General features: G+C 33.9%; 1 protein-coding gene across 3 annotated transcripts in view; it reads right to left on the bottom strand.

Moving 5' to 3' along the window:
* The window catches only part of PIGN (phosphatidylinositol glycan anchor biosynthesis class N), a 111,600-nt gene that overhangs the window by 30,333 nt on the left and 65,071 nt on the right, over window positions 1-16,196 (bottom strand). For all 3 annotated transcript variants that reach the window (XM_008705079.2, XM_008705087.2, XM_040632458.1), the window contains 2 exons: window positions 15,955-16,063; window positions 5,344-5,446 (listed from right to left, as the gene is read on the bottom strand). In XM_008705079.2, the coding sequence (XP_008703301.2) occupies window positions 5,344-5,446; window positions 15,955-16,063 (212 nt within the window). The remainder of the gene's footprint in view (window positions 1-5,343; window positions 5,447-15,954; window positions 16,064-16,196) is intronic.

The following is a 16,196-nucleotide window of genomic DNA, read 5'->3' as shown; positions in this document are numbered from 1 at the left end:
AATACTTCAAAGTCACAATATCACAAGATTTAAATTTTCTAGGCTTTTCAGAAGAAGAAAGTGGAAAAGGAAAGGAACATTTAAATATCAACCCCAACATCATCTTTTTTGAAATTTATTAAATCTTGAGATCATTATAATTTTAAAACAGTAGAGATATTTAGAAATCATTCATAAGGTAAATGACAAATACACAAAAAAGGAAAGAAAACATTAAGACAAAGGTAAAAAGACAATACCTGAGTTAAAATCATTAATATACATAGAAGAGCAAGACCAATGTTTCAAATTTTTAAAAAAAACTATAGGAAGATAGCACGTTCACATCACATTTATCCAGTAAAAAAAATCTTGTCAACAAGAGCATAATGAAAACTAACTCTCATACTCTCTATATAGGAATAAACAATTTCTGGAAGGTGATCCAACACTCTGCATCAAGAATCTCAAAAATATTCATATACCATAATCCAATGATGTCACTTCTAGGAATTCACCCTGAGAAATAATCCAGTACAGATTTACTCTGAGAAAATAATCCATAATGGGCACTAGAATTCTCATATGAAGATGTTTGTTGTAATACTGTTTACAGAAGGGAAAAAAAAAAAAAACCAAAGACAGGAAACAAGCTAGGGAGTGATTAAATAACGTATGGTACATCTCTAGGCTAGTATAATGTGGACATAATGTGGACAAAGGAGAAATGTTCATGAGATAAGACAGTGACAGAAGTCTTTTCTAATTCTCTTCCAGCCTAGTTAGGGATAAATGTGCCACCTTTGTAATCCCTCAAATAGTTCCTCTCCCACCGTTTTAATCACATGTTCACTGGCACGCATTTCCTGCTAGTTTGGAAAAGCTCTGTCAGTCCTGTCACCACTGCAGGCCCGGCTAACAGTAAGTATTTGCTGACTGAGTTACTTAAGTGGAAGTTACAAAACAAAATCAAACTAACCAAACCAAAATAAAAAAACTTTATTTCTTTCAACTTTTTCAACTACTGAATTCTATTCCATTTGGCACTACATGAGAAGCCAAAACACGAGAAGACAAAAGAAGCAAAATGCTTTAAATTCTATCATTTTTTGATAAAATAAAATAAAATATAAAAATAAAATAAAATAAAAATAAAAACTGAAGACCAGGCAGAAGGAAGTATTTGGATTTAAGAAAGCATACACAAGTCACTCGGTATATAAGATGTAGAATGCCCAAGTACATGAACAAACAATTATATATATATGAGAAAATATCATTAGTAAAACAGGTACAAAAAATTTATACAAAGCTGTACCATTTTTGACCTATTAAAATAGCTGTTGATGTTCATATTTAAAAATGAAAATACCAAATACTGTGAAGGATAGGACCCCCCATCAGTTACTGGTGATATTATAAACTGGTACTGTTCTGAAGACAAAAGTAAAAAAAATAAATGAAAAATAAATTCATACTCTATGGTCCACCTATACTACATGTGAGAAATGAACAAAGGAAATAATAGAAACAATATAGAAAGCTTGTGCACAAAAACATAACTCAAAATATTATAATAAAAAATGGAAAAAATAAAACAATCAGAAATAGAGGAATGGCTAAGTGAATCAAGGTTCATCCACATCACAGAATATTAAATATCTATTAAAATGATGGTTAGGAAGCCTATGAGCCACCTGGGACAATGCTTCTAAAATAATGTTAGGTATGGGCATCTGGGAGGCATAGCTGGTGAAGCATCCGACTCTTGATTTTGACTCAGGTCATGATCTCAGGGTTATGAGGTAGGGCTCTGCGCTCAGTGTGGAGTCTTCTTGTGACTCTCTCTCCCTCTCCCCAATCCCTCCCCCCCTCACTCACTCTCTCTCTCAAATAAATAAATAAATAAATCTTAGAATAAAAATAATATTACATAGAAAAGAAAGATAAAATAGTACATGGACTATAATTAATACTATGTTAAAAAGACAAACACAGAGGTAAGACTGGAAGAAATGTATCAGAATATCAGCAGGAGGGGTAGGGTTAAGGGGATTTTTCCCCTTATCCATACTTTCCAAAATGTGATCAATACTACTTTTACAATGATTTTTAAAAAATAATTGAAAAACAAATGTTGACTTAGAATGCCTGTATCCTAGCCATTCTTTAAAATTTAGTTCTACTTCCACGGGAGTCCTTAATGACACCAATTCAGCTCCCCTACTCAAATTCTTTCTCTAGCCACTCTTTGTATCTTTCAATTCCCAACCTAATTAAGTCACAATAACTTAACTGTTGCATTCAGTAATTGCCTAACACTGTAAAATAAAGTCCTTATTTTATAGCAGCTTACAACTCTATTATACACCTGGGGTAAGCTAATTGTTCTGCCTGTTTGTCTAGTGTTCAGGACACTGGAGATGGGAAAGAAAAAACAATTGTTGATTAATTGAATCAAGAAAGTGTATACTCTAAGCAAAAGAGGACCATGATTTTTTTAAAAATATTCGGTTATATATGAAAGTATTCTTTCCTAATATATGAAAACATAAATTTCATAGTTCTACAAATAGTGCTACAGATTTATTTCCTTTCAGAAACTATAAACTATAATCATTTTCATTTGTAAAACATAGATGAATAAATCTGATAAAGACAATCTTCCTATGGGACTTTATTTCTTCAGACAATCAATATCTTGTATAAAGTCTGCATATCTGAATTAATAAACTGAAATGCCAATAAAATGTCATCACAGGCTCACAGTGTACATAGTAAAACCTTACAAAATTAGGATCTGCTAGTTTGGTCTCTGTGCAAATTCAACAGGGCAGAAAAGGCATTTAGCTTTGTATTATAGTTTGTCGAGCAAAGGGATAATATAAATACAATTTTGGCAAGAAATGTTTAACAAACTTGAGAACTATTTTCAAGCACTTCAATAGCTTCCATTTGCATAAAAATAATGAAATGCTGATTGAAATGAATCTTCTTTATTCATTAAATCAAGGTTACATTGTTAGAATTTAGGATTACTATTACTGTATTTCTGTAAAGTAATAAAACTGCATTTCTTTTAAGTATCTTATAATTCTGACTATTCACTAATTTACATAGAGAACCCTCCAGATTGTCCAAAACAGTGATGTGGAACAATCAGGAAGACTACAAGTTTTGCAAAACTGATTTGAAATTGAAAACTGTACTAACTGAAATTGTTAGACTGTGCTGTTTTAGGCTATCTCTGTTGCATTTTTCTGCAAAAGGAAATATACTTTCTGATGTTGAATAATATATTTCTTAATACATTCAATAATAAGGTCATACTCATTATTACTGTTCTGACTTTACACATGATTTTTGCTTTTCAGATTTTCTTAAAATAAATGTGCTTATGGTAATGCTTTGGGTATCTTTATGACTATGAAATTGATGATTTAAAATACTACCATATTTATCCCCAAGTTACATGATTAACTCATTATACATTATGAAACATTTTTTCACTCAAAATTCAACTTTAATCATCCTTTCTTCCTTCCTTCCTTCCTCCCTTTTTTTTCTAATCCAGTAAACCAGATCTATTTCTAGATTTGTATTTCTTAAATCTTCTACACATTTCTTTAAATTTGTTTATTGCTTCAGAATGTGAAGGCTCAAAAAAGAAAAGGATTGATTATTGCTTTAGAATGTGAAGGCTCAAAAAAGAAAAGGGATTGATTATTAAGTGACTGTGCAGAAGTTGGCACATATGTCTGGAACCTATCAAATACATACTTTCTTAAGGCAACCTCTAGGTCAGATCTCTTAATGAAATTCGTGTGTCACCCAAAAATAGTGAGTTAGAATAGAAATTATTTTATCTTTCGTCTTCTTATCTAGACTAAAAACTAATTCATATATAGTTTGATGGTTTCTGATTGTAACTAAATTATTTATCCTGAAATTTCACCAATAAAGGGGAAAAGAGTGAACAGTTTTGTTTTTGTTTTTAAGCAGGCTTCACGGAGCCCAACATGGGGCTTGAACTCAAAATCCTGAGATCAAGATGTGGGCCGAGATCAAAAGTTGGACACTTAACCAACTGAGCTACCCAGGCTCCCTAAGAGTGAACAGTTTTAAAGTCTCATTATGTTTATCACTCTTGAGTAAGCATACGCTGATAGACTTCCAGTTTTATTTGAAAATTCAAAGTTCTAATCTCAAAGAAAGCCCCTCTTCAAATCTTATTAGGTAACTGGTGAAAATTTCCATGTTGCTTATATTACGTCTTCACATCTGTGTTTCAGATCTGGTTATGCAATAGAAAAGAAGGCAGGAGGTGTGGGGGTGCTTTGGTAAGAGAAGGTTTTGCACCCCACTGGATCTTCTCTTATCTGAGGACTACAAGAACTCCTGGGGCCTATGTCACTTAGGATATTAGGGCCTATTATGAAAAGATTTTTTAGAACATCCCTCTAATTCTGAATTAGGACAACTAAGTTTCCTAAAGAATGAACCTAAGTCTTGGACCCAAAGTGGCTTTACAAAATCATCTAAACTGGGAATAATCTGTTGATAGCACAATGGTGAATCCCAAGGTTTAGCCTAGTTGGGATTAAGATTTTCTATTTGGGCCAAATTTTGAGCTACCTATGAGCGATGGTGATTTGTCTGTTCTATACAATGTTGTTATAACGTACACGTTTCTCACCCTCATAAGCATTTACGTAAGGATGAACTAAAATTCAAAAGCAAGTAAAGAATCCTTTTCTTCAAAGTAGATGCAGAGATTGTATCACTGCTTCACTGACTTCTAGAGAACATTTCAGGATCCACCCCAAATCAAGATGCTAGTTTTTGTTTTGTAAGAAAATTTAAATCTTAAGTAAAAATGGATTCTTTAACTTCTGGGAAAATATTCTGAAAGTTTCTGAATCAAAAGGAATATTTGGACTTTGATATATGTAAGAGTAAAAAAAAAAAAGAAAATATATTCAAATAAGAATGAACAAATCAAGGCATAATTTGAAGTGCATGAAAGGAATGGAACAATGCTACAGTTCTTCTAAGTCATTGTTTGAGACTTCAAATTCCTCCATAATCCATCAGAACTTTCTAACACTGTATGAAATAACACTTTAGCAACTTCAGGAAATAAACAGAAAGACAAAGACAACAGGCAATACTATGAAAATAAGAAAAAGAAAACAGAAGATTTAAGATCAAGTCATATATAATTCTTACAAAGTAGAAAATATTTATAATTTATTCCTCCAGATTTATATATTTTTCATTTCCAGAGGTAAAATATTCAAAGAGAAATGTCAAGATCATTTAAAACTTGCTACTAAAAATTAAATTTTAAAAAACAGTTTATACCCTGTGCTTAGAAGTAGGTAGGCTGACATCGAGGAAAGAAGTATGCTAAACAACCGCTCAAAGAGACTTGTAGGACTCAGCAGTGGTAGGACGAAGGAAGAGGCTGCAATAAAACAAAGCAGGGCAATGTCAGTACGACAAACACCACGTATATGAGTTTAGAAGCACTGATTCTAGTATCATTTATAGAATTTATTGTTTCTGTAACTTCTCAAATGGGCTGTACTTGTCCTAATCATTTCTGTAAGAAATTTGAAACTTCACATTAAAAAAAAAAAAGATTTTATTTATTTATTTTAGAGAGAGAGTGCACACACACGCACGCAACTGAGCAGGAGTGGGGGGTCGGCAGAGGCTAAGGGAGAGGGACAAGCAGACTCCCCACAAAGCGTGGAGCCCTACAACATGGGGATCGACCCCACAACCCCAAGATCATGACCTCAGCGGAAATCAAGAGTCAGGGGCCTAACCGAACGAGCCACCAAGGCACCCCTGAAACTTCACATTTTTACATTTGATCTTAGCCCAAAGGCTGAGAAGCGATGAAACTTCACATTTTTAATTAAAATTACATTTCATTATTTTATCATATTTTGGCTCAGGTTTTCTCAATTTTATTTAGCTTTGTTCACTGTAATATTAACCACTAAATGAGTAATTTGTTATTTGCTAATATAAATAATAAAAAAACATAATACAACACATTGTTCAAGATTCAGCCAATTTTCTTTTAATTAGGCATTTAGTTCAAAGACAACTTATTCCCCCAAAATTGATTTTTCGTAACCTCCTTCTCCTCCTCCCAAGTTTTCCCACTGCAAAGTATGCATTGACAGAGGTAGCGTGCCACTCAGAAAATGAAAAACAGGAGAGGATTTCCCCACACAAGAGTTGTAGTAAGAGTAATGAAGTAATCTTTCCCCACAGGACAAGAAAGCAAGTACTTCGGTAGAAGGGCAGCAAGACATTAACTCCCCATTTCTATTTTGGGAAGGAAATATGCCTACATTCCTCATCACCCTAGTTCGGCAGGAACCATGCATGGAATTAATAAACACTCCAGAGTATGGGGACAGATGACTTGGGATAAAATCCTGGCTGATTCATTATTAACTTTTTAACCATGGGGCAAGTTTATTAACCCATCTAAGTAGTATTCCTATTTGTCAAGTGGAGAGGATATAAATAAATAGTTATGAGGTTTAAATACAACTTCACCTGTAAAATGCTCCCTGAGCATAGTGCGAGGGATACAGTAGGTGCTTAATAACTGTTAGCTGCTATTATTATTACTAATCAACATCTATCAGTAAGTTATATTTAAAGACAATCTCTTTCAAAGTCAAGTCACTACAAGATGTAAGACTCTGAAGGTTATATTGATAGTCCCCTAGACAAATAGCTTCTGATCTTTTCCAGATGTGTAGTTCCAATACTGTTATCCTCACCTGATACATATTTTAACAGAAAAAAGTAACATTTTAATATTTCTTATTATAAAAGCCAGTTCAAATGAGACCTCTTCTGTAAAACTTCACTTTCTATCTTTGTTTTACTTTTGTTTAAAATATTGATGAGGTGCTAAAGGGGGAAATAAGAGTCCCCATTCTGAATGACACATGTTAGAACCAGTTTCATAACATATAATCCATTTGGAGATCACAGCACATTACCAGAAAGTGCTCACTGGAACTAGACTATGGTGAATTAGGGCCTGGAAAAGATCTCTGGAGATACTGCTGACCTACCTATGAGTCAACTATCTCATGCCTTACAGCACTTGGTAGGCATCCTCTAGTACCTAGTTCTCTCAGTCTCAAGGACTAAATGTCTTATTTAAAATGTATGCTCAGGGGCACGTGGGTGGCTCAGTTGGTTAAGTGTCTGCCTTCAGCTCAAGTCATGATCTCAGGGTCCTGGGATCGAGCCCCATATCAGGCTCCCTACTCAGTGGGGAGTCTGCTTCACCCTCTCCCTCTGTGCTCACTCTCTCTCAAATAAATAAATATAATCTTAAAAAAAATAAAATAAAATATGTGCTCAGCCCACAAATAAACCTCCACATACACAGTCAACTAATATTTGTCAACACAGCCAATAACACTCAGTGGCGAAGGACAGTTTCTTCAACAAATGGTGTAGAGAAAACTAGATAACCACATGCAGAAAAATGAAATTGGACCTCTATCTTACACCACTCACAACAATTAACTCAAAAGGGATTAAAGACTCAAGCATAAAACTCCTAGAATATGGGGATAACATTAAGGATAACACTGTTCTCAGCAATAATTTTTTTTGATATGACACCCAAAGCACAAGCAACAAAAGTAAAAATGAACTACACTGACTACATCAAATGAAAAAGTTTTGCATGTCAAAAGAAACAATCAACAAAATGAAAAGGCCACCTGTGGAATAAGACAAAATATTTCAAACCATATATCAGATAAGGGGTTAATATCCAAAATATATAAAGAACTCACAGAACTCATTAACAACAACAAAAAATCCAATTAAGAAATGGACAGAGGGGGGCGCCTGGGTGGCACAGTGGTTAAGCGTCTGCCTTCGGCTCAGGGCGTGATCCCGGCGTTATGGGATCGAGCCCCACATCAGGCTCCTCTGCTATAAGCCTGCTTCTTCCTCTCTCCCCCTGCTTGTGTTCCCTCTCTCTGTCAAATAGATAAATAAAATCTTAAAAAAGAAAAAAGAAATGGACAGAGGAACTAGACAGTTACTACTCCAAAGAAGACGTCCAAATGGCCTAAAAGCACATGAAAAGATGTTCAATATCACTAATCATCACAGAAATGCAAATGAAAACCACAATGAGGTATCACCTCACACCTGGTAGAATGGCCATTATAAAAAAACAGAAACAGAAAATAACCAGAGTTGACAGGGATGTAGAAGAACTGAAAGCCTTGTGCACTGCTGGCGGAAATGTAAAATGGTGCAGCCACTATAGATATAGTATGGAGACTCCTCAAAAAATTAAAAATAGAACTACCATATTATCCAATGATCCTATTTCTGGGTATTTATCCAAAAGAACTGAAAACAAGATCTTGAAGAGATATTGTACACTCATGTTTACTGTAGCATTATGCACAGTAGCCAAGACGTGGAAACAATCTAAGTATCTGTCAATGGAAGAGTGAATAAGGAAGATGTGGTATATACACAGATTGGATCATTATTCAGTCATGAGAAAGAAGGAAATCCTGTCATTTGTGACAACCCCAAGGATCATTATGCTTAGTAAGATAAGCCAGGCAGGGGCGCCTGGGTGGCACAGCGGTTAAGCGTTTGCCTTCGGCTCAGGGCGTGATCCTGGCATTCTGGGATCGAGCCCCACATCAGGCTCCTCTGTTGGGAGCCTGCTTCTTCCTCTCCCACTCCCACTGCTTGTGTTCCCTCTCTCGCTGGCTGTCTCTATCTCTGTCAAATAAATAAATAAAATCTTTAAAAAAAAAAAAGAGTTAAAAAAAAAAAGATAAGCCAGGCAGAGGAAGACAAATACTGTATGATATCACCTATATGTGGAATCTAAAAAGGCCACACTCATAAAAACAGAGGAGAATGGTGGTTATCAGGAGTTGGGTGGTGGTAGAATTGGGAAGATGTTTAAAGGTAGAAACTTAACAACCATTAGATAAATAAGTCCTAGAGGCCTAAGACAAAGTAAAGAAATTATAATCAATAATACTGTATTATAAACTTCAAAGTTGCAAAGAGACTAGATCTTAATTGTTCTCACCACATAAAAGAGATGACATTATGTGACATGATAGAAGTGTTAGCTAACACTACAGTGGTAATCACATTGCAATATATAAATGCATCAAATCGACACACTGTATCCCCATACCTTATACAATGTGTCGTGCCAGTTATATCTCAATAATTAAAAATAAGTAAATAAAATACTCTTTTGAAAAATAAATAAAAATAAAACAAATGCCTAGAGGAACGTTTATGCATTTGGAAAAAAGCAGTAGACTGAATCTCACCCTCCCAAAACAATGACAAAATCAATAAGGACAATAAATAAAATGATATAGGACATTCCAAATTTGGAAAGAAGCACAGGAACTACCGCACAATATGCACATAACTACAACATAAGAAAATATGACAGAATTGAGACCAAGTTTAAACATGAATATTTTCACTTAAAAGAAAAAAACTCAAATTGGCAAACATAGCAAAACCCAACTCTGTGCTGAATAAAAGAGACAGACTTAAAACACAGTGATTCAAAAGGCTGAAAATAAGGACAGGACTAGGCAAATTTTAACAGGAAGAAATTCAGGGTTGCAATTCTGATACCAGATAAAGTACATTTCAGGCCAAAAGGCAATAAATAAGACAAAGGGGGACACCTTATGATGTTAAAGCCACATTCCACAATGATGATGTAACAGTTATGAATTTTGCTACAAAGAACACATCGACTACCTACATAATACAAAATTTATATGAGATACAAAAATATGTAGAAACATACTACTAACAGAAAACTGTAACACACCACTCTCAATATTATAGGATAAATTGACAAAAAAACAAGTAAGAATATAAAACCACATAACCAACAAAGTAGATATTCTGGATATATACTGAACAGTACAGTCCTATAAAAGAGACTACAGTTTCTTTTCAAGTACATATGGAATGTTTACAAAAATGGATCATACACTCTAGAGCATAAAGAAAATATCAGTAGGTTCCATAAAGTGGAAATAGTACAAACAACCATGTTGGGCACAATGCAATGAAACTAGAAATTAAAAATAAAACAAAAATTAATGAGGTAGCGAAAAGAAACACAAATTAATAAATCAAAATCCAAACTCTTTGAGAAAATAAACAAACAGGACAAACCACTAGCTAAGAAAATCAAAGAAAAGGGGAAAAGTGCAAATACACAAAATAGATGATGAGGGAAATGTCTAATGATACAGAAGGAACTGCTTTTAATCATTAAGAGATTACTTTGCATCCCTCTATACAAATAAATTGAAAATCTAGAAGAAGTGTTTAATTCCTTAGGCAAATATGGTTTCTCAAACGAATCCCAGCCGAGATAAAAAACTTAAAACAGGCCAATTACATATAAGAAATATAGGAAGTTATCAGGGAAATACAGAACAAAGAACTACGTTTGGATAGTTTCAAAGGGTAATTCTTCCAAAACTTTACAGAACAGATAGGCCAGTGTTATCTAAATTATTTCAGGGTATAGAAATCAAAGAGAAACTTATTTTTTTATGAAGAAGTATAATATTGAAACCTAAACCTGATAAATATAGAACAAAAAAAAAATTAAAGGCCAATATCATTTATGAATACTGATGAAAAAATACTATCAAATGGACTCCAACACCATGTTAAGAAAATAACACATTATAATAAAATGTGTTTTAGGGGTTTGTATACGGAATGCAAGGATGGTTCAATACTTGAAACTCTACTGGTAATATTAATAGGCCATATTAATAGGTCTAAGAAAAAACACATTATTTCTATAGATGATGAAAAAGCCTTTGACAAAATTCAACATCCATGCATTCCTAATAAGAACTCTAAATAAAACAAGAATGTATATACTTTCTTTACCATGACAAATATATGTACCTCAATCCTAAAGCCAGTATCTACATTAATGGGGAGACTCCAGAGGCATTCCCACTAAGGTCAAGGGGAAAAAAGAAAAAATCAAGGAAATTCACTATCTCCACTTACTTAACATTGTTCTGGAGATACTAGCCAATGCAAATGAACTAAAGGAAACAATCAGAGGAATAGGAACAGAAAAGGGGGAAAATATATATCTATATTTGTAAATGGCATGATAGTATACTTGGAAAATCCTAGAGACTCAATGATAAACCTAACTCAAGAAATGAAAGAATTCAGTAAAAAAATAGAATATAAAATCAACATGTAAAATCAATAGCAACTTATACTCAATAATAGTAGTTAAAATGAGTGAGAAAAGCCCATTTACAATAGCAACAAAGCAGATAAAATACTTAATTCCTAACAGGAAATATTTAAAGCCTATATGAAGAAAACTATAAAAACTACTCTTAGAGGCACGAAAGTAGACTGGAGCAAGTGGAAAGACATCCCTTGTTCTTGGTTAGAATGTCTCAACATTACTCATGATTAAAATATAAGGTTTCCCTAAGTTAATTTACATATTTAATATGATCTCAATAAAATTTCCAGCGGCCTTTTTTTGAAGTTTGAGCAAGTAGATCCTGAAGTTCTTACTTTATTGAAATATACTATGAACTCTCTGTAACTAAAACAGTATATTATTGGCACATGAATAGACATATAATTGGAACAATATAGAAAGTCTAGAAATAGACCAGTGTTTCTAGTGTATGACAGAAGTGTTACCTTAAATCACTGGGGCAAATAGTCTTTATTAATGATACTGGATAGCCGTTTGGAAAAAAATTAAATCCTTTCCTTAAACCATATATTTAGAATAATTAACTCTAAATATATCAAGGATTGAAATGTAAATGTATAAGTATGCAAGTACTAGAAGGAAATATGAGTGAATTCCTCTATAACCTAGGTATCAAGGAAAGGCTTTCTAACTATGACTAAAAAGCCAGATGCATTAAAAAAAGACTGATCACACAAAAACAAAAATCATTTGCAGGGCAAAGGATATCATAAGCATAGTCAAAAGACAAGTGACAAACTGGGAAAATTTTTTGTTACATATATCATAGGTAAAGGACTAATATCCCTAATTTATAAAGAGCTTTTTTAAAAATGAAAGCAATGGACCAAAAATTCTATAGAAAACCAGGAAAAAGAGATGAATAGATAATTCCCAACAGAGATATAAAAATGGCCCTTAAGCATGTGAAATGATGTTTGACCTCACTCAAAAGAAAAAAAGTGCAAATTAAAAACACAGAGATACCATTTCTCACATACAAAATTGGCATAAATTTGCTGACTGGCATAAATTCAAAAGACTTTGGTGAGGCTATGGGGAAATAGGCACTCTTCCTACCTTGTTGGAAAAAAATGAAAAATGGTACAGCTCTGGAGGGGAATTTAGCAGTATCTAAAAGTACTACGTGTGCATTTACCCTTTGCACCAGTAATACAACTTCTAGGAATTTATCCTGAAAATACACCTCTAAAAGTATGAACTATGCATACTGCTCAAAGTTATTTGTTGCAGGATTATTTGTAATTAAAAAAAAAAGATTACCTACCTAAACATGAAAGCATAGGAGACCGGTTAAATAAACAATGGAATACACACACAATGGAAAACTAAATAGCTGTAAAAAAGAATAAAGAAGAGCTCTATGAATTGATATGAAGTGATTACCAAGAGGTATTAAGTGAAAGAAGCAAAGTACAAAAGAGGATATATAAAACGCTATCCCTTTTGTGTAAGAGAGGAGGAAAAATAAGAAAACCCACTTATGTCTATTTATCACTGCAAAGAGAAACACATAAAGGATAACCAGAAAGCAATGAAGGTTATAGCCCATGAAGGATTAGGGGTACAGGAGAATGGGGTGAAAGTACCACAGGCAACACTTCCACCTTTTTGTATAGTTTCTATGTTTGGAAGCATGTTCTACATACATAAAAAATTAAATAAAAAAGAATAGGAAAGGAAAAAAAAAAACCAAAACAGCAAACTGAAACAAACAAACCTAGTTGTAGTTCAAATGAATACCTTAATCACAGTGAACAAAATGGAGGAAGGGAGGGAAGCAGACAGGCAGGCAAATCCAAATAAATATGAACATTAATATTTAACCATAAACCCTCGGTCTTGGGCAAGGTGAAGTGCGGGGGCAGAGTGAGAATTACAAACAAATCTCGAACAATAGTAAGTTTTTTTTATTGTGACAGTATGGGTGAAACACTCCTGAAATTGCTTTAGATGTACCATAGGACTGAACAAATGAGTACACGTGTTGGTGGTGTTGGGAGCCAGGGTTAGTTATCATCATGGGAGGAGCATATAAATATGGAATGGCGGAAGGCAAGAAAGAACAGATAGAAATATAGATATCAGTGTGAACTTATGATTTCTGTAATATGTATAGGTATGGGTATATGCATGTTTATGTGCATATATGTGTGCATTAATGTGTGTATATGGATCTGTATGTAAGAGAAGTTACATGTATATAAAAGCATATATTTCCTAGCTCTGTCCATTGAAGAGCAAAGAAGCAAAGACAGCCCAGTAGTGATGTGTACATATGGCCCTAAGATCTTGGTGTCTAATACCATTCACCCAATTAAAAGAACTATGGCTCCTCAGAGAAATAACCAATTCCAGAGCTGGGACAGTGTGAATATAAGGTAAACCTTATAAGGTAAACATTTTCTTAATGCCAGAAAATAAGAAAGTGCTCAAAAAAATTAAGGGAGGGTGGGTGTCCATTTACAAGCTAGCTCAAAGGTGCTCTCTCTAGCCAAGTTTGGGACAATTTGAAAACCACAGTATCAACAGTAATGAGTTATAAATCTTTGAAAAAAATAGGTGCTCGTGAGTCCATAATAATAATAAACAGATAAGTGAGTGAATGAATGAATGAATGAATGAATAGGAAAGAATGGAAGATTCTTACAGGAGACTCTGGTAAATGCAGTAGGAGTCATTTGTAGCCATCATGACAATGACTGGATCAGGAAAGATTTATGAATGGATGCTACATCTAGGGAGAAATTTTGATGAGGATATTTGCTGGTCCTAGAGTATGTTCCCACTGACAGCTTATTAGTTGCAAGGGAGGGGGAAAAAGTAAATTTACAGTGAAAACACTGGGCAACACCTTGATAGGGTGATGGAAATTAACATCAACAATGAGGGACAGATAGAGATCATATGCCTCCAAACGTGACCCTAGGAAGGGCACAGCATCACTTATGCAGTATTCTGGCCATAATACATAAGCTCAATTTAATTACAAGGAAACATCAGACAAATCCAAATTGAGTAACCATCCGTTGCAGGGTGGGGGGTTGCAGTTGGTTATGTTCTTCAAAAATGTCAATGTCATAAAAGACAAAGAAAGAAAAAATGCCATGAACATTGCTAGGTCAACTGAAAAATTAATATAAGGATGGCAGAAAAAATAAAAATACTGACTACGGTATCTAAAAAATGTTACCCATACATATATTCATAAACACAGATGAGGGACAAGCACATGAAGTGGAGGATGGCTTTCTGTAATTCTGGTAAATGTTCTCTCTTTTTTTTTAAACCTTTTTAGAAGTTTTAGATATTTAAAAATGAGATATAATGAAATGCACACAAATTGTGTTTTCTTTGCTTCTTTTCTTCACTGTAGTTTACCCCTAGGTAGGTAAGAAAACTAAGGAGGTGAGCCAGGCTGCACTGGAAAGGAATGAGCAACAGCTGCATTGCTACTATGGACGTTGGACCTCCTATTTGCCATATACTGTTTATCTGCCAGTGTGTATTGTATGACTGTGCATTTGTGAAGTTATGCACTATGACAGTAAGATTTCCCTTTAATACTACAGTTCCCATTCATAGTTTTTGTTTTTTCTGGGGAAAGAGAGAGCTCATTACGAATAGTCACCTCACTAGAATATTACCCACCCCTTCCTTGCAGTTTATAAGCTCCAAAAGGGCAGGGATTTGGTTTATCTTAATTATTCTCAGGGAAGAGAACAGAGCAGTGCCAGAGCACAGTACAAACTGAACGTACTGTTTTTTAAATGAAGGAGCAGTCATCAATATTGTTCATTCTAAATGAATATAAATAGTAATTTTATTAAATCAAGATAGTTTAATGGAAGGCCTACAGAACAGCCTCCATCATTTTTAAGGTAAAGTTCCATCCAAAGATCTTTTTCTTTTTTAATGATGAACAACAAAAATCATTAAAAAAACCCAAAGGGTTTAAATTAGTTGTCACATTATTCTTAGGTATCACGAAGTGTCTTTTTTTTTTTTTTTTTAAAGGAAAAACCTAGACTTCAAGCTTGCCTCTGTCTTGTCTTCTAGTTGGAAGGAAAACCCTAGGTCCTTAAATTACTTCTGTTTCCTTCACATGCACATTTCAGGATCCTTAAGAAAAGGTACTAGAGAAGAATGTGTTTTGAAACATTTAACTGGCTTTATAAAATGTGTAATGTGTAGGGAGGTGACTAATCAATGTTATTTTCAGCAAGGGAAATACAGATAAAATGAACTGTTTCCCAGTCACTGTGTTAAGAATGGAGAATTTATGAATTGACATGAAATTTCAGCATAAGAATTTCTTCTCTTCGGGAATTCCTTAGAGTTTTATTAGATGTGAATAAATATACAGCCTTATATATACATATATATACAGCCAGTAATATTCTATCAAGTAATTCTTATTAACACATGAATGGTCACAGAAGTTCTAATTTTCTTTGTCAAATTCCAGCATGAGATAGAAATCACAGCTGGTTAAACCATATTATTTTTATTCAACAAAATTATTTCTTTCAATAACAATAATATAGATATAAATGGATAATTTTAAGACATGACTTGATATAATAACATTAACTTATTTAGTTTGATTGCCCTCTTACCTAATGTTATCCAGCTAATGATCTGGTTAAAAAGAGGCAGCCCTTGTTTCTTGCGCAAACTGTCATGGGTCGTATACACAACGCACATGGAAAGCACGATGCTCAGCATCTGAAAGTAAATACAAAACACATCAGTAGAAGAGAAGGTGGTGAGAGACCAACTTATATATAAAAAGAATCCTTAGAAAAGTGCTCGAACAACTGGAATCTAGCCCCAAAGCTATTGAAATTAGACCAGCTCA

The sequence above is a fragment of the Ursus maritimus genome, unplaced genomic scaffold (genome assembly GCF_017311325.1).
Source record: "Ursus maritimus isolate PB19 unplaced genomic scaffold, ASM1731132v1 scaffold_18, whole genome shotgun sequence".
Taxonomy (NCBI): Eukaryota; Metazoa; Chordata; class Mammalia; order Carnivora; family Ursidae; genus Ursus; species Ursus maritimus.
Note: the sequence above shows the minus strand (reverse complement) of the source record. Positions and strands in the feature narration are given on the sequence as shown.